At 46.6% G+C, this 19,687-nt stretch overlaps 1 protein-coding gene across 11 annotated transcripts in view; it reads right to left on the bottom strand.

The window, feature by feature from the left end:
* Rap1gap2 (RAP1 GTPase activating protein 2) overlaps positions 1-19,687 on the bottom strand; it is a 217,117-nt gene that overhangs the window by 44,612 nt on the left and 152,818 nt on the right. For all 11 annotated transcript variants that reach the window (XR_015630591.1, XR_015630592.1, XM_087571963.1 and 8 more), the window contains 5 exon segments: positions 14,226-14,261; positions 10,833-10,877; positions 9,987-10,019; positions 9,434-9,646; positions 8,117-8,220 (listed from right to left, as the gene is read on the bottom strand). Coding sequence is in view for 9 of the 11 variants with exons in the window: in XM_087571963.1 (XP_087428089.1) it covers positions 8,117-8,220; positions 9,434-9,646; positions 9,987-10,019; positions 10,833-10,877; positions 14,226-14,261 (431 nt within the window). In the remaining 2 variants the exon portion in view is untranslated.

The following is a 19,687-nucleotide window of genomic DNA, read 5'->3' on the forward strand; positions in this document are numbered from 1 at the left end:
CCTGCTTCAGCCTTAACACCTTTACCACACATGCTGTCTGCACCCCAACCCACACCCCTGGCTTGTCCTCGTCTTTCTCATCCCCTTCTTTCTCTCCCCTGTCATTATTTTCTTCCTGGCTTAGCAGCCTGCGTGTGTGTTCATTTAGCCTTTCTTCCTTCTCACAAACACATCTGCAACTCTGCGTCCGTGTGAGCGCTGCCTCAGCTGCATCCCACACGCTTTGATAGGTAGTATTTTTATTGCCATCGTGTTCCAAATATTTTGTCAGTTCTTTGTGATTTCCTCTTCAGCCCACGGGTTATTTAAAGGGGCTTTTTCCAAATGCAAGATTATTTTCCCCTCCCGTGTTTTATTGTTGGTTTATAAATTAATTGTCAATTTGGGGAGCATAATCTATATGGTATTATTTTAAATTTGTGAACAATATATTCTCCCTTTCTACAGTCCATGTAGGCCCTAAAAGGATATATTTCTTTCTTTTGTTGACAGCAAAAATACAAGATTGAATCTATTTATTGTACTGTTCAAATCTTTTACGGGCCTTGCATTCTGTTTTAGCCATTATTTTCTGAGAGATTTTTATCAGAATTTTCCACTAACCTGGGGCTTTTGTCTACTCCTCCCTAAATGTCTCTTGGTTCTTGCTTTGGAGTTTTTGTCGTTGTTCTGTTTTCTTGCAAAGGGATGAACCTACAATGGCTTCGCACATGCTAAGCAAGGCTTCTCTCATGAAGTCACCTCTATAGCCCAGCTTCCTCCTTTCTAAACCTAAGACTACCTTGCCAAGGACATGCCCACAACCATTAGTCCTCAGGGGCCTGTCCTCTTTCATTCATATATATGAATGGGTGTTTGACCTGTTTTTATGTCTGTGCATCAAATGCATGCTGTGCCCACAGAGTCCAGAAGGAGATACCAGATTCCCCTTGAACTTGAGTTACAAATGATTGTGAGCTGCCATGTGGGTGCTGGAAATCGAACCCAGGTCCTCTTAACCACTGAGCCATCTCTCCAGCCTCCTGTCCTCTTAATTATAAGATATGCTAAGAGTCCAGCAAATAGCATCTTTCCATACTCTATCCTGAAGAAATTCAAAACAAAGTAAGGAGGTAGATTAGGCAGTGAGGAGCTGAAAACATTCTTCTGTTGCTGACAAAGACCTAGTGAGAACACAGGTCAGTGTGACCGTGAAACAGACTTAGCCAAATCTCAGAAATTACCTACATTACAGGTACTTTGAGGCATGGGCAAGACCCCTGTTGTGGGGAGGCTCAGGAGAAAACTCTATGAGGAAAGGGGAGAAGGAACATACTGAACATCAAGTTCCTGATCCAGAACAAAGCAATCAGAAACAGGGGAGAAAATCAGAAGAACCAAGAGTGCAACACAGCAGTGTTCCTACCACACAGTGGAAAACACTGGGAGTGGGGGAGAAACATTCCCAGGTGACAAAGACATTGCTTCTTTATGCCTAATGCTTTTTAAGTGAGACTCTACACTGTCTTGTTTTAATATTGCCATGCTGGCTTTCTTACTTATTTCCCTAGTGTGTCTTTACCCATTCCCTTACTCTAAACCTTTTCATGCCACTGTCTCTTACAACAAAATACAGCTAGGTTCTTAATCCAATCTGATTTTCTAATATTTTAGTGGCTAGCTCAATCTTTTTTCTTTATGGTAACTGCTAACATGTTTAGAATCACTTTGAGTCTGTTCTTTTATATTTTCTACGTTTTTTTTTCTTGTTTCTCTTCTCTAGCATTCCACTGAAGGAATGGGGTCCTGGTGTTTGTGGGTTTGTTTACTATCCTTTTTATCCCTCTGTATCCTGCATCTCCCAGTACATGTGTTAATCTTCCCTCTCCCCTCCCCACCCCTGCTCCCAGCAGCCTCTGAAACTCTGTTGCCTATAGCCTCTGGAACTGTCCCATGCACACTTCATCTACAGACTTCTTCCCTCCTGTCAGCCTTGCTACTTTTGTTATAAATAAATACAAGTTCAGCCTTGCTTTTAAACTTGCCAAAAACCACTGCTTTGTCCCACTCAGCAACTAAACTTGTCAATACTATTTACCTATTTCTAGTTACTTTTTTATTTGCACCTCTTCTTCCAGGTTCCCTTTTCTCATGGCTAAAGTGTATCCTTCAGTAATTCTTCCAGGAGGCTCTGAGAGAAACACTGCTCTAATTACTTTTAATGTTGGAAAACAGTTTCATTTTTACTTCGATGATAAACGATAATATGGGTTAAAAGAGTTCTTGTTTGCTGTTACAACACTTTAAAGATAGTATCCCAGTGCCCAACAACTATTACGGCCAAGGGGAAATCTGCTCTCCATCTAGATGTCAGCACCTCAGAGACTGTCTTTAACTCAAATAGCATCACCTTAGTTTAAGGTTTGATTTCTGTTGTTTCATTTAAACATGTCTACCCCTATTGTTGCATTCTGAAAACATGATCTGCAGTATATCTGCGCTTTCTCCAGCTCTCACATAGTCACAGCACTGACTTCTGGGTAATTATTCACGACTGCATCTACTCTTCCCTCAGGAACTCCCAAGACAAATGCAGAGAGCGTCCAGTCTGTTGTCCAGTCTTATCTTCTTTCCTTGCACTTAATCTCTTTATCTGCGAGGTATCCTGGGTGGATTCCGTGGGACAACCTCCCAGCTCACTCTTTGAACAGATTAGATTTTATCCTGTGCATTACATTTATGTCAACAACTGCTTTTCGCTCTGATAATTCTAATTGTTCTCTAGATACACCCATGCGATCCAGATTCAATTCTCCGAGCAGCAGTTGACGGCCCCTTTGCCTTTTTTAAAGGTCTTAAACGTGTTTAAGTCGTTCTGAAAGCACACCACTATTTGCATTTCAGCAGCAGCAAATCCCTCTCCCATTTGTTGACATTTTGGCTGTCTCTTAATGTCAGTTTTCCCACGTATTTGGAACTATCCACCTACTTTTCTCTGTTCTCAGGACGAGCCATCCTGGTTTAGTTCCCACCATGGCTGCTGGTAGGTACAGCGCTAGAGGAGGCCACTCACATTGCACAACGGTAGCCTGAATCCTAACCTGAGTTTATCTGGCTCAGCTGAACTCAGCAGCCTCCTGACCCACCTCCCTGCTGGGGTCTTTCCTTTGTCCCAAACCATTCTCCTCATCCTAGCCAGTTCATTCATTCTCCATGCCTGATCATGACAGCCTCTTCTTCACTGTACTCTGGGGATTAAGAAGACAAAGGAGCTTACAAGATGTATGCATGATCTAGCCTTCCTCTACTCTCTAGGACAAACTTTTGATCCTACACCACTCTAACACACATCTCAGGGGCTTGAACCATTACCAGTAACTATCTTTGATGCTACCCCAAGTAACCTATGGAGATCCAAGTCCGTGGGAGATGAGATGAGCAGGACTGAGAGGAAAAGAATGTTCAAAGCAGGAGCTGGGAGTGAAGTGCAGTGGCAGAGTGCTTGCCGAGCATTCACAGGCCATGGGGTGGATCTCCAGCATTCTGGCACATATCAGGTGCTAATTAAATGTTGAACATAGTATTATAGTTAATACTATAACTGCATAGCACATAGCACAATAACTATTCTTTACATTGCTAAGTGATTCTTTCTTGACCATCATAAGTATTCTTTATATTCTGCACAGATTTGAGTTTCTCTAGCCAATACTTTGCTTAAACATTCTCTTGTATTCATAAACGTTGGACCCTATTTTCTTCCTTTTCTTATAAATTGGCCTTTCATTTGCCTGTTTGTTTAAGGATCGTCTAAACATTAACAAGGTAGCTGAGAAGCTTCCATTTTTTCCTATTTTCTTGAACAGCTCAAATAACACAAATCCGTTCCTTTAAAGTTTAAAATATCTACTACCTGTAAAACCTTCTAGAGCCAGGAACATTTAGAGAGAGGATTCTCCAAGAACTTTCCTAACTTATGCCACAGTTGTTGACACAGTTGGATCTTAATCCCACGATCTTGAGTTAAACTTAGTGATGTGATCTTCCCTGGAAGGGCGTCCGTTTCTAATAGCATTTTCAGTTAAATGACATATGCCGCATACAACATTCATTAATAATCACTTAACTGCCACATCTGTAACTATTATTTTAGAGATGCATTTATTTTTATTTTATGTGTATGAGGTTTGCCTGAATGTTTGTACGGGTACCACATGTGGCCTAGAGGCCAAACGAGGACATTGAATCTCATGAGGCTGGAGGTATAAATGGTTGCAAGCTGCCACATGGGTGCTGGGAATCCAAATCCTCTGGAAGAGCAGCCAGCTCTTCTTAACCACTGAGCCATCTCTCTGGCCCCGACTATGTATCTTTTAGGTCTATTTTTGTTTACTTTTATATTAACTTTATATATATATATAATTTAATTGGAAGTGTTGTTAATGTTTTTGTCTCTACATATATGTTTTGTGTGTGTTTATCTATACTGAGAATGAGATACAGTCCTTACCTACCCCAGGCTGGTCTCCAACTCCACTTACTGTAGGCAAGAATGAGCTTGAACTCCTGGTCTTCCTGACTTTACCTCCCAAATGCTGGGTTAACAAACATGTACTATCATAAGTGACTTCTTTGTCTCTGTATTTGACTAGATATTAATCTATCTTGCTTTGATTTCCCTGGTAGAGGCTGTGATTTGATAAGCAAGACTTACATTCTTTCATTCTAATTATTTTTTCCCACATTAATCTTCGTTCATCCCCTCCTCTTGCTTTCTTTAGAGAACAGCATTGATAATTCTCTGTCATTATCCAGAAGCTATGATACGTGGGGCCCAGACTCACTAGGGCACATAAGTACTCAATTATTTTAACAATTTCCTCACACATGAGGGGGATGAAACACCGAGAGGTCGCTAATAACAACTATCTAGTCACTTGCAAATAACATTTTTTAATTCAGCAATAAGCTGGGTAAAGCAATATATTTTCTTCTAATTATGGCTTTGAATACAACTTATGTCATATTATAAATGGCATTTCCTTTTTTAATGTCTGGGTGTTTTGCTTGTGTGTATGACTATGCACCATGTGTGTGCCTGGTATCTTGGAGACCAAGAGAATGTGTTAGAGGCCCTGGGATAGAGTTATAGGCAACTGAGAGAGAGTCACAACGTGGGTGCTGAGAATTGAACCTGGATCCTCTTGAAGAACAGCCAGAGCTCTTAACCTCTAAGTTACCTCAACCCCAAAATATCATTACTTTACAGATGTCCCATTACTTTGTGGCTTTGACTTCCTCTCTGGCTTAAAAAGTACTTAGAAATTTATTGAGATTATTCCTAAATGGCTAAGTGAATTTTCAAAGGCATAGAATTTTGCTATGAATTTCTAGTTTTATTGTCAAAATGTAGGTGAATGTGTGCAGCAGAGAGCTTACATCGTGAAGCCCATTTAGACTTACTCCACAGGTCAAAGCTGCTCAGCATACTTGTCAGAACTACTTACAAGACTTTTAAAATACAAATGTCAAGCAACAATCTAATTTAAAAGTGCACAAGCCTTATGAACAGAACTCACGGCAAATACACGCAGGTGGTCCTTAAATACAGGAAGAGATGCCCAAGAGGGGTAGGCATCCCCACAACATGCAGAGGCTGTCGGCATGCTTGTCTCGTGTTTTAGGCTGGAGAGCTGGTTGCTAAAAATCCCAGACGCCAAATGAAATAATCCAGAGGTCTATGCTGGGACAGTCGTCCCTGCCAGCAAGAGAATATCATCCCTGAATAAGTCCTTCTTTGTGTCCGGTAAAGCTGCTAAGCCCTGAAGCCAATTTTTCCTGCCTACCTTCCAACTGGCCTGGCAATTAGTCCAGGTCCACGCTGTGACTGCCCAGCTTCCTGGCCAGTGTGACACTTCTCGTTACCTTTCTACCCACTGGTTTCCTGTGGGAGAGCCACCTTTGTGCTTCCTGGTTCCTGGGGTTATCGGTTTCAAATAATTCTCTGGAGAAAGATATCTGGCTATTCATCCCCAAAAGAGCACCAGATTCTTCCAGAATCTCCTGTGGAGACTCACTATGTAGCCCAGACCAGCCTCAAGCTCTTGGCCTGTGAAATGCTACGATTGTAAGCATGAGCCACCAGGGCCCAACTCAGAGTCTCTAATTACAACCATTCCATTGCTCTCTGGGAAAGGAGAATCAAGCTTCAACTCTGTGTCACCTACATTTTGGTCCTAACTGTCCTGTAGGATAAAACCATTGTGTGTGTGTGTGTGTGTGTGTGTGTGTGTGTGTGTGTGTGTGTGTGTGTGTGAAGGTGTGTGCTGTGTGCCTAGCACTTTCTCTAGCTTTTGTCCCTGGTAAATATTTCATCTGGGATATATGGGATAAACACTAAAATAACAGAGCTTTGGGGAGCTAGGCAAGGTGGCTCACACCTTCAATCTCAACACTCAGAAGCCTACGGCAGGAGGATTATGAGTTGGAAGCTAGTCTTGACTACACAGTGGGCTCCAGGCCAGTCTGCAGACCCTGCTTCAAAAAAAGTCAAAAAAGAAAGAAAAATGAAAGGGTCCTTAGGATCAGTTGTCACCTCAGAAATCCCATGTAATCTTGGTCTGGTTTTTATTAAGGAAGGAAGGGAGGGAGGGAGGGAGGAAAAGAGGGGGGGGAGGAAGAATTGTTTTAGCAGAAGTACATCTAAATGGAGATCCTCTTTAGGGTCCAGGAACTACCTAGTTGTGAAACTGTTTAACTGACTCTTCTACACCTTGCAAATCTGTTGTCTATCCAGGTCAACACTTGCATAGGCAATGGCTTCCTTTCCAAAGAAGGTCCTGCTCAGTTGACAAAGAACAGGCCTCAGCCGTCCAGCCCCAGGAGCTTGTCCCCTTGCGTCACCAAGATGCAAACCAAAGCTGGGCATATGCAAACAACTTCCTCAAATACCTCCTCCCAAAGGAGGGTTATACATTTCCTTGTATGTTCCCATATTGAGAGCTTAAGATTTGGGGCAGAAAAAAAAATGTTATTCCTGGGGCTGAGGCGATGGCTCAGTCTGTAATGTACTTGCCACTCAAGCAATGTGGAGCTGATTGCAATTTCCCAGCACCTGACTAAAACCCTAGGCATCGTGGTGTGTGCCTGTGATCCTAGCACCAGGAAGGCAGACACAGGAGGATCCCTGTAGCTTATAGGTCAAGCAGACCTGATGAACTGGTAAACTCCAGATTCCCTGAGACCTTGTGTCCAAAATCACTGGCTCGACAGACACATGTGCACCCATACGTGCACACACATATACCCACACATGTGCACACCCTTACACAACCCACAGAGCAAAAGAGAAAGCTATTTTCCCTATCTCCAAATACCTCCCAGTGTTTCCGATTACACTCAACACGGATCCTCCGGACTCCTCCACAGGGACCGAGATAAACACACAGATTCATTCGGGTTCCTATATCGTCCTAGGCAAATGACTAGAATAACACTTGTGACATATATTAAAATCCTGCTTCTCTCTTGTGAGACTGTAAGCCTCTGGGGAACAGGAACCAAGACTCAGATGTGGCTGTCCCTGGCACTCATCACAGTTTCTGGTTTAAGGGAACTCAGCAAACCGTATTAGTTGAAGCAAATGGAAACCAGTTCTAGTTCTCTCGCTCGAGATTCAGAGGGAAGGACCCTGGTGTCAATAGTCCTGCTGTAGATAACACTCCAGCACAAGGACCAGAGCACACACCACCTTCCCTAGGTGGCTAGCAGGGGGAACAACCTGGCCAACTCTCTCCCAGAACATGGGCTGTGACCCACCCCTGTGAGCCACACTGAGCTATCCCTATTCTGTCCTTCATCTCCTCAGAGTCTCAGCTCCTCCTAAGAAAAGACTGGAAAGTTCCAGAAGTTCTGGCCTAGGTGACCCTGAGGCTCAGACAGCTGGCAGGAACAGGGCTGCAGAAATCTCCTGCTGCCTGACAACATCATACCAGCTCCCAGATTCCAGCAGCTCTGTCCCTCCTGTACAACCAGATCAGACTGGTCAGTCTGGTACTTCTTCCCTCCCCCACCCCATCTTCCTTAATGTCAGCTCTGCCTGGGAGAGGCGTGGTCAGGCCTAGCGTTGCAACCCTACCTGAGGATGATCCGAAGGTACTCGATGCCCTCAGCTTCCTCGCATTTGATGGACAGGATCAAATTCCCCAGGCTGCTGCCAGTACAGTAAAAGTTTAGATGATCCTAGAAACAGAAACTAGATATGAGCCTCCAGACACGGCCCTCATATCACCTCCTTCTCCTGAAGGGAGAAGTCCCACAGAAAGGAGGAAGAGAGAGATGCTATTGCTGCAGCAGTGATGACCGTGATGGTGATGGTGACTGAGAAAGATGAGGAGGAGGAGGAGGAGGAGGAGGAGGAGGAGGAGGAGGAGGAGGAGGAGGAGGAGGAGGAGAAAGAGGAGGAGGAGGAGAAAAAAGAGGAGGAAGAAGAGGAGGAGGAGGAGGAGAAAAAAGAGGAGGAAGAGGAGGAGGAGGAGGAGAAAAAAGAGGAGGAAGAGGAGGAGGAGGAGGAGAAAAAAGAGGAGGAAGAGGAGGAGGAGGAGGAGGAGGAGGAGGAGGAGATAATATCCGTAGCTGCCGACCACCAAGTCCTCAGGATGTGCCAGGCACCATCTCATGACCTTAGTACCCACTCCCACACAACCGCTTGACAGAGCCAGGCTCCACCCCACATCTGGCTGAACTCTCCAGTTCTCTTCACCACCTGATGCTGAGTTCACTTTCTCACCCAGAGAGCAACTCTACGCAATCCAAACAGTGGAAGAAAGCGAGGAGGAACCACAAGAGGGGCTCTCCCTGGCTTCCTGGAGCCCACCTCCCAGGCTCACCATGTTCCCAATGAGGCTATGGGTGCTACCCTTAAACTGCACCCTCTAAAGTTCAGTAAGGTTTGGATGTAACCTCTTTCAGGTGAGACTGCAAAGCTATCTTAGGCTAGAGATCTCTAGACGCTTCCCTTGGGACTGTGGGGAATATACCAAGTCTGAATGGCAAGAGTGTCTTTAAGAAAATCTAACATTGTTGTTAAACAGTCAGTCTCATGGGACACCATCCAAACTGAGTACCCAGCAGACCACCCTGACAGAGAGCCTGAGAGATGGGCACTGTGCAAATATAAACAGTCATCCAAGCAAGGAGGACATAGTTTGCCTTGAACCATTAAAACTCTGTCCCGTCCTCCTGCATCCCCCAGCACCACCGGTTCCATCACCTCATAAAGCACTTGCTAGAGGTCTCCAAAAGGACCCCTCACATACTAAGACAGGTGGGCAGCGAGTAGGACAGAGGTTGGAAAGAGAAGACAGAGGAGCCCCAGAACAGAGATCCATGCCCCTCTCCAAGGCAGGCCCGCTCAGGAAGGGTGCCTGGGCTCAGGAAGGGTCGCTGGGCTCACCTTGCCTAGAAAGTGCCTGCGGTAGGCTCTGGCTTCACCTCTGCACTCAAGCTTGTAGCCGAACGTGTTGGGGCTTAGGCTGTCCTCTTCCTCCTCCTCATAAACACTGCTGCCCAGTGACGTTGGTGTACCCACGTTCTCTGGGTCCTCAATCCAGTAGCCTCCAAACTGAGGCAGGATGATCTGAGGGTATGGGCCTCCCTTCTCCACAACCTGGGGACAGAGGGAAGCTCTTGTCCACCTACCCTGGACTGCAGTGAAGAGGAACCCCACCCACCTCTGAACTGCTCCAAAGAGGGAGGCCTTCTATCTCAGGTCAAGGGCAGTAACATGATGGCCCCATGGAATCTCTAATGTCACTGGGACTCAGGGTTTTACGAGGGCAACCCCAAGTTAAACCTCAGAAAAGCTTTGGTAATGAGACAAAGACAGGAAGGGCATTAGGTCCTCAAGTCTTAGGCCCAAGACCTTCTCCCATGTGGGGCTGGGGAGGCCATGTTCTCCTCAGGAAGGGACACCAGAGCAGGCTGTAGTAGAGTCAGGGAGCTCCTACCTCTTCAATGCTGGGGTAAGGGATATAGTCCTCCTGCAAGACAAAGCACAGGACAGTACCGTAAGTTATACAAGTGGCCATAACAGTCCAGCTATGTTTTCCATGTTCCTCACCCAGGTCTAGTGAAGGGATGTGTTGGGGGTGGGGCAGTGAGATGCACCAGGACTTCAAGGGAAGCAGAGTCAGAGAACCTTCTAGTCACAACCTTAAGGACTCAACATCCCGTGCCCATTGAATGGTAGACCTGAATGCAAACCCACCCAACAAAAGACAGCATAGAAAAGGAATGCCCTGGTCACCTCCGAGACACTAGCTTATCATCCTATGGGACTAAGATAGAGAGCTGGGCATGTTGGCACAATACAACTCAGCACTCTGGAGGCAGATCAAGAGATTGAGGTCATCTTTAACTACCCAGCAAGTTTGAGGCCAACTGGGATTTTTTAAAAATACCCTAGTCTTTCCCTGTCCCTCCCCACATCCTCTTCAAGTGACTAGGCCCTAGACCTGGAGCTAAGACCTGATGGCCCCTCAGAGTCCAGAACCTGGCAACACTACGTAGGTACACAGAATGAACAGGGAGGAGCCAATCCAGGCCTCCAGTCCTCCGGTCTCACTTGAGGTCTCCACTAGCCTGCTGGGAAGCAGCCTTAAGACACTGAGCCAAGGTCCCTTTGCTGCCCACCAGACATTAGTCTAACAGGAGTGCAGTGGATAAATGGCTCCTGGCGCAAAGCAGAGTCAGTGTGCATACGAGGGGGGTCCAACACGCTCCCTGAGCCTCCTGCCCTCTTCCTATACCAGTCCCTCTCAGGGCCCACCTAGCCACTCAACTGCCTATCCCACCTTGTTCTTCTGGGGTCCTGGCCTCTGCTCTTCAAGCTTGATTCCCTGTGGAAACAAGGAAGAGAGGATCCACGTAAACATAGGTCACTGCTCATGGGTAGGAGTGTCTGGAGCTCTTAGCCAGCTGGTGAGTACTGGAGCCTCTCACCTCCCACACTTGGCAGTTGTCCACCCCAACACCAGCCCCAGATAAGGGTGTGGGGTGGCCAGTTAAGAGTATAAATAAACTTGAGCCAGGTCTCCTGTGTTCAATTCCCAACATTGCCACTTCCTAGATGGATGACTTGGAACAAGCCACTGATTCCTCTGCATGACTCCTGTTCTCAGTGGTAAAGTGGAAAAGGTGACAGTGCTTTCTGTCACAGCACTGGTTAAAAGCTGGTGATGGGTTATGCATGTCCAATACCAATGGTGTACACTAAATGCTGTGGGTAGAAGTAGTATAAATGGGTAGTATTATCATCTCTGTGAATAAACACCTCCTGAAAGCCATAGGGCAATGAATGGGAAAGATGAACGCCCACATCTGCAAACGTCAGAGCCAACAACACATCGGTTCTTCTGCCTTCTAGCTCCACCTTTGTACTGGAGGAAGGGTGTTTAGGTGACAGGCAGGAACTATGGCCCTTCAGGTCCTCATTCTGCTTCCTATGTGTAGCCAGGGAGTCTCCCTAGCTACAAATGTAGAACGAGGATTAGACCTCAACCCACCACCTGCATCTTCCAGATTCAAGGACCAGGGTTGGATTAAAGAGCTTCACCTGCAGTCCCTAAGACTTTAGCTCCTCTGTCCAGCAACCCTGGTCGGGTTCTGACTTGACTGGACTGTGCGAGAGGGAAGGAAGCACACAGCATTCCCAAGACTGGATGCATCAGGTGATAGTATGAACTGGAGGGCATCTGGGGTTCATCTCAAGCTGGGTATATAATACACACCCTGCTCCCTGGACAGCAGGGCTTCTGCTAACTGGGTGGAATTTGACGTAGTTTCTCTGGACTCCTGGACTGAGTCATACCTCCAGCATTGTTCAGGAGGGCGTGGGAAAGCCCCTCCCACTGACAGGTGCTTCTCACACACCCAAAGAAAGCTTCCTGGGTGGCCCTGTAGACCCCATTTAGGTTGGCACACTGGGCAGGTGGGGGAGTGATGTCAGGAGTTTTGTTTTGTTTGTCCTTCATTAGTCATCCCCGCCTGGGAACAGACCCCAGGGCAGGAGTGCAACCCTCTACCAGCCTCACAGCCATTCCACCCCTACCCCAACCAGGGAGCCCTATCCTCAGCCAAGTCCTACCTCCCCCAAAGCATTAACCTCTGCAGTAGATGCTGTCTTTATGTTCCCTTCTCTCTGTCTCCAAGAAAAAAATGGAGATTCAGAGAGGGAAATGACTTGACAAAGGGCATTCAGCTAGAGGACATTAAGTTCAGATCTATATCTGGGCTGGGGGACTCCAAAGTATGTGCTCCCAAAGCGTGCCTGGCTTCAAATTCCTAGACTTGGGCTGGGATTGGGGATCTTGGATCCTAGTTTTGTTGCTTCAGAACTAGCAACGTAACCCAGTCACGTAAGTGCTCTGACTCAGTTTCCATAATGGCAAGATGAAGAGAGACGAAGCCCATGCCTGAGGGTGGAATCTAGCCTCACTGTGCACCATCCTTTCTCTGCCGGCTCCCTATATATAAGCTCCAACCAGGCAACTGCTGGAACTCAGTCCACTAGGGCCAGTGTCTGGGGCACACAAGGGTGAGTCTTACTACAATTTTGCTTCCCGCCATTTCTACTGAGGTTCGGCTGGGAAGCCATGATGGGGATCACTGTCCCTGAACTAAGGAGAGATTTGAAAACAAGCTCCCTGCTCCCAGGATAACTGGGAGGACAAAGCTAGACAAGCAGAGCAGTCCAAGAGTCCACAGGGCTGGCTTCTGTGGGAGGAGGCAGGGACTTCGGTTGCAGGTGAGGGTGGGTGGGCTGAGGAGCAATCACAGAGAAGGCAGAGGGAGCCACCAGTCTCTCCCAGTGAGCTGAGATCTCCCTGGCTAGCAGGGAAGCTCCTGGGTTTGCTCACTGTTGAGCACTTAATGATACCCTGCCTCCCACCACTCTGCGGTGTGCAGCTTGTTTCCGCAGCTAGATTATGAGTTCCCCTAAATGCGAATAAAATGAGTTTGCAGTCCACAAACTGCTGGGCACAGCGGAGAACTGAACAATTTATTCACGGTAATGGCACAACTACTAACAATTACTCTCCCTTAAGGCACCCTTCCTTTCCCTTCCCCATCCTCAGGAAAACTGGGACTGCCTTCTGCTCTGAATAACAGGACCACCCTAGACCCTTTCTCTGCCCCTCCTCCCAAAGCTTCCAGCCCCCTTTTTCAAACCTCCCTCCTGGAATAAGAATACAAAGAAGAAACTGAACCAGACTCTTCCTCCTCTGGAGCAAAACCAGCGTCATACTTTCCAGTGCTCTTGCTGGGTGTTGTCCCCTGTGATGTGGGGCTGGGAGGACAGAGGGATATGTAGCTCTGAAGGCCTCATAAGGACAAGACAGCCCTTGTCAATCTATGAACCCAAAGAAGTGCTTGGAATACCTATTCCATTGTCAACTGCTCTGTCACAATCCTGTCAACTAACCCGGACCTCAGTTGACCCTGGTGTAGACAACAGAACAGCTCTTACCTGTGAACCCTAGTGCAGGGTGGGAGACACTGGTTCTAGGGGCACATGGATAAGAACAACCCTGGGCACTCAGTTCTCTGTGTTCAGTGGCATAGTGTCTGCACAGAGCATACTCACATCCCCGCTGTGTCCTTCAAACCTCTCTAGATGACTTAAAATCCCTACCATGATAGTGTTGCTGCCTCGTCCAGGGAAGAACGGCAAAGCCATGTCTATTCGTGTTCGGTACAGCTGTCACAAGCCCTCAGTGATTACATCCACAGCTGCCTTAACCCACAGAGCTGATCTGTAGATACAGACTGTGATTACAAAAGGGCCCTCACATCCACTCCAAACATTGGTTTCCATGGGGTACCCTCAAGCATTTACATATAGGATCTCATTTCATCTCCAACATTGTATTGACGTGTATTTTTACTCTATTTTGGTTTTGGTGATTTGGAAATGGCAAGCAAGTTGTATCAGTAAGTGGCAAGTGTAGGATTTGAACTCAGATCTGCATCTTACTTGCAGCCCTGTCTCCCCAGCTCCATATAACTCTCCTCTAGATGGGGCTTGTTTTTTCAACTCCTTCCAGAATCAATAGCTCTACTGAGCCGTCCTCATGTCCCAAGGGTTAATGGTAGACTGGGCTGGCCCTCCATGTCCCAAGGGTTAATGGTAGACTGGGCTAGCCCTCCATGTCCCAAGGCACTGCTGCACTGTTTAGGGTACTCACCTGCATCTTTTCCAGCATCTCGAAGAACTCCGCAGACTGAAAGATAGAAAGGAGGTGGGGGTTCAGTAGGAAGGGCTGCTGATAATGTCTCCCTTTCATGAACCCTCTGGAAACTGAGCCCCAGCCTTCCTCCCCAGGGACACAATGCATTCAGGTCAAGAGAGATGATAATGTGATTTCTGCCTTCGCAGGCCTGCAGAACCAGAACACTCCATGCAATCAAAGAAATGAAACAGGCCTGGCTGATGATCAGTTCTACAGAGTGCAGTCCCTCGCAGCAGGAGGTTATGTGGTTCCCTGGAGAGAACCCAAGTCCCCCCCAAAACGCCTGGGAAGATGCACACACCAGCAGGATCAGTGTCTGGGATGTTTCCAGCCAATAGCAATGCTGACATGACCGACACTCATAGCTGTCTGCCATTTGTAACACCATGGTCTTTCCTGTCTCCAATAAAAATCTCACTCAGGACCTGACAGAGCCAGCAAACACACATCTGCTCCAGCCTGGGCCTTGATGTGGCCCTCTGTCTCCAGCCTCTGGGGCACAGCTTTGAGATCTACAGCAAGTTGGTGAGGCAAAGCTCCAGATGTACTGAGCCTCCAGGTCCGAGGGGGAATCACTTTCCAATGCTCCAACAGCACCTCTCCAGATCTTTAACCTACTTTGGTATCACCTGTGGAAGCTCCAGGGTGGGGAGAAAAGGATGGAGGGAGCTGGCAAGACTGCTAAGGACATAGAGGACTCTCTTATAAGTCCTTAACAGCCAAGCCACCAGCCCAATACCCCTGGCATCTGTAAGTCAGTGAGTGCCCAGAGCAGAGTGCTCATGCCTCATGAGAGAGAAAGGCAGCAGTGATGAGGGCGGACACGCTCATCACCCAACACTCTCCAGGCTCTGCAGATATCAGTGAGCTAGAGCAGCCTGTGATCCTACTGCCCTTAGAGTCCTTCAGAAGGGAACCACTAATGGGAAGGACTTCTGGCAGTCACCCGGAGAGGCTCATCCCTGCTTCAAGTGCCAATCATCTGTTAGACTACAAAGCAGGCCTGCTAAAGAGGCAGACCTTTAGCCTGCAACCTATAGCGATCTAAGACGTACAATCTGAACCCTGACATAGCAGGAGCAGGAGTAGGCCTGAGGCACTCACACCTAGCACCCACAGCCAGAGCAGCCATCAAACATCCAGACTCCAAACCTGGCCTTTCCACTCACTTTAAGTACACACCACACAGCATTCTTTCAACCTCGGTGTCTAGGCCACTGGGACTGCCAAACACAGAGCTTACACAGATCAATAAAGACAGGGACAAGGAGACAGAAAGAGCCATCGTTCACTTCAATAGACTCCTGACCCAGCAGCTACACTCCTAGTAATCTATATCCTAACACATGCACACTACGCCAAGCACTCATAAAAAGCTTATCACCGCACTGATTACAACAGTAAGAAACAAAACAGCTTCAGTGCTGATCTATAAAAATGTTTGGGCTACACTACATCCGTAGAGTAAGAATGCAAATACTGAGTACAATTATATGGCATCGAATTTAATGACTTACACGAAATGGGAAAATTCACAGGAAACCACAAACTACGAAAACTGACTCAGAAAGAAACAGAAAGTCTAAAAAAAAAATCAAAACAAATAATGATTTAAAAATTACCCACAAAGAAAGCCTCAGGCCCAGATGGCTTCAACTGTACATCCTACCAAATATTTAAATAAGAACGAATACTAATCTTCGTGATCGCTGTGACAACAGGCCCACAGACTAGGACTGTGTTTGTCAGCCGTGTATTTGATAAGAGATTGTGCGCAGACTATGTAAAGAATGCTAATAACCCAATAATAAAAAGACAAACAGTTCCATCTAAAATTAGCAAGTGTGGGGCTGGGAAGACGGCCCAGCAGGTAAAGGGCGGGCTGTGCAAGTGTGAGGACCAGACTCTGGAGCCCCAGGACCCACCTAAAAGTGGGAGTGGAGACCTATCAATAATCCTGGGACACAAGACCCGGAGACAGAGAACCCAGAGCCAGCTAGACTAATAGACTAATAGACTCAGTGAGCTCTGAGTTCAGTGGGAGATCCTCCCTCGATATATAAAGTGGGGAGCAATTAATGAAGATTCTGGGTATCAGCCTTGGGCCTCCTTTCTCCTTGGCACAAGCATGTGACCATGGGCATACACCACATACAAATATGCCAAAGAGCACAAATGTCTGCACAGACATGCCCACCCTGAGACACAGATGAACAGTAAGCACACAAGAAGACTCGCTGGGTCATTAACCCTCAGGAAACGGAGCAAAACCACAGTGAGACTCCACTCACATCGCCTCGATGGTCAAAATCAAAAACTGAAGGAGGGAAAATCTGGGAGGACTCAGGGAGGAGGAGCAGGGCTGGACAGGATCAAAATACATTGTATGAAATTCTCAAAGAATTATTTTTAAAAAGAAAGAAGGGGGGTAAGGACACAATGACATTGGAGTCCCGTGTTCTGATGGTAAGATGTGAAACAGCACACACGCTGTGGAAAATAACTTTTAATTCCTAAAATAAAATCCTAAACATAAAACCAAATAAGGTGGTTCTCGCCTTTTGTCCCAGCACATAGGAGGCAGAGGCAGGAGGAAAGATGTTAGTGTAAGATCAATGGAGTCCACACGACACGTCCCAGGCCAGCCGGAACTATAGAGTGAAATTCCATCTCAAGAAAGAAAAGTTACTATATGAAAAAAATCTGTTCTCAATAAAAAAGAAAAAACTTAAACAGAGATGTCACCTGACCTGGAAATTCTATTCTGATGTATATGATCTAAAGAACTGAAAACGGGTACTCAAATAATTGTACACAAGTGTTCCTACCAGCATTTTTTTCAGACTTGTCAACAGGTAAAAACCCCAAATGTCCATCTGGGAAAATGGGTAAATAAAATGTGACCTATAGCTACAATGGAATAGTGTTCAGCCATAAAAAGGGAAGAAGTGTTGATTCGTGTTATCACATAGATCAATGGCTCTCAACCTTCCTAATGCTATGACCCCTTAATACAGTTCCTCCTGTTGTGGTGACCTGCAATCCTAAAATTATTTTGTTGCTTCTTCATAACTGTAATTTTGCTACTGTTATGACCCTTGCTGTAGATGAACTTTGAAAACTATCATAAGTGCAAAAAGACAAACACGAAAGAATACATATGAAGCAGCTCACTCTATGAGTTCATAATGTGTCCAAAATACAAGTGTCTGTCTGCACAGAAAGTAGGTCAGTAGTTGCTGGAGGAGGAAGGGTCAGAAGACTGGAGGGTGATAGGCAAAGACCATGAGCTTCTCTCAGAATGAATAGACAGAAGTTCTCTCCCATCACTGCTGCAGCCATGGCTACACCACTCTGTGGCTATATCCAAGACATTAAGTTGTATCGCAATGGATATATTTTCAAACCTTACACAATTCAAGAAGAAAAACATTTTATACTGTTCAGGTAGGCATTCTTCCAGATGCAGTATGTTGCAGAGAAACACAGGTCAGAGGACATCACATTGAATATGATCTCACTTTTATATTTCAAAAAGAATGAAAGAACCTCAGTGCATGCAGGGAAGACAACCACCTCGAGCTATTGAAAGGTGATCCTACGGAGAAGGGCGGATGGGGGCGTGTGCCCCGTTTACGTTTGGGCTGCTTCACACAGCAGACACACATCATTTGCATAAATCATTTTTGTGAGGAAAACAGAAAGATGTGCCAAGGACATGGAGCATCCACTAAAGGAGAAACGGAGCTGACCACGGAGCAGAGAGACGAACATCGGGTTTCCTGGTCATGAAAGGAGCAGAACTATGACTGTAAGACACCGTTAATCTATCATGTTGCCCAGTGTTGACAAAGATATGGGGTGACAAACACAGGATCTGTAGGAATGTGTATAACTTGGGTTTTCTTTCTAGAGGACATTTTGGTGCTTAGTGTCAAAGGTATTAAAAAATGTTCACAGGTTTTGGTCCAATTAAACTGCTCAGGGGAACTGACACTAAAAGAATATGTGAGCAACTACATATGACAGGCACACAGGGGCATTTACATGTTTACGGAGGAGGAGGAGAAGGAGGAGGAGGAGGGGGAGAGGGAGAGGGAGGGGGATGGCGGAGGGGGAGGGGGAGGGGGAGGGGGCGGTGGTAACAGTGCCCAGACCAGAGGGGGGAGGAGCAAACGATGAGAAGGGCATGCGCATACAGTAACAGTCCACAAGGGCAGGGTGGAGAATTCAGGAGGTAGGAGCAGGAGGACCAGGGATCAAGGTCATCCTCGCCTACATAACAAGCACAGGCCAGCCCGAGATACAGGAGATCCTATCTCAAAAAAGAGAGAGTCCCTCACCAGGGACTATGTGAATTCTGTGCACACAGATTCACAGTGCAGGGCTAGCTGAGGGGAGAGAGCATCAGAAACAAAACAGGAAGCTGGTCCCCTGCCTTTCAGTTAAACATAAAACAGTACCCAAGTATACACAGGCAGATCTGAGGATGAGCACATCCTTGGGATGAGATAAGGCATTTATTCGGTGTTTTGTTCTTCAGAAATTTTACAAATTGCTTTTAATGTGTAATCTAAGTTCTAAAGATCCTGCCTGACATGTATGTGGGGGCTCTGGCAGACCCTTTGTTACTATTGTTGCTTCCTCTAAAGCCAGCTTCAGGTCCATCCCACAGGAAGCTGCCAGGACACAGGTCACAGTCTTTGGCGCCTACAGAAAGTCCTGGATTCAAGCCAACTTACTCTCAAGTACACACTCAGCTCTGTGTATCATTGACTACGATGCTTCCCTGAGTCACCCATAAACCCAGCTTGCTCCCAGCTGCTCATCCAGCTAGTGACCAAAACCTCTTCAGCGCTCCCTCCCATGGATCACTGAACCCTCACTGATAAAACCTGTTCAAGATGTGGACAGGATGCCAGAAATACCAGGAAGGGTCCAACTCCCCAGGAACCTGGTCTTAACCATGAGACAAAGCTATGCAGGTTTATGTCGCAGACGACAGCCCACATTGCTCACAGGGGACATGAAGCACTTCTTACTGGGACTCCAAATGTGCTTCTCTCCTTCTGTGTAACGAATCACTCTAGAACTTAGCAGTTCTAACCCATTCATGCGGCATTCGGGTAACTACAAAGATAGGGTTACCTGATGGCCTCACTGGAGCTGGAACACCCACATGGCCATCAACAGAAGGACACACTGCATCCTAAGAGGCCTCTCTACTGCCTGCTTGAATGTCCTCAAAATGTGGCAGCTATGCTCACAATAAGAGCAAGCAATCCAAGAGAGGGCGCACACAGAAAAAGCTGTATCATCCCGCACTATTCAATCGAAATCGTACACCATCATACCCACCTTGTCCTATTGTTGGAAGCAATAAATAGGAAACCCAGCCCACACTTGATGGACAGGCA

Source organism: Rattus norvegicus, chromosome 10 (assembly GCF_021556685.1).
Source record: "Rattus norvegicus strain SHRSP/BbbUtx chromosome 10, alternate assembly SHRSP_T2T, whole genome shotgun sequence".
Classification (NCBI taxonomy): Eukaryota; Metazoa; Chordata; class Mammalia; order Rodentia; family Muridae; genus Rattus; species Rattus norvegicus.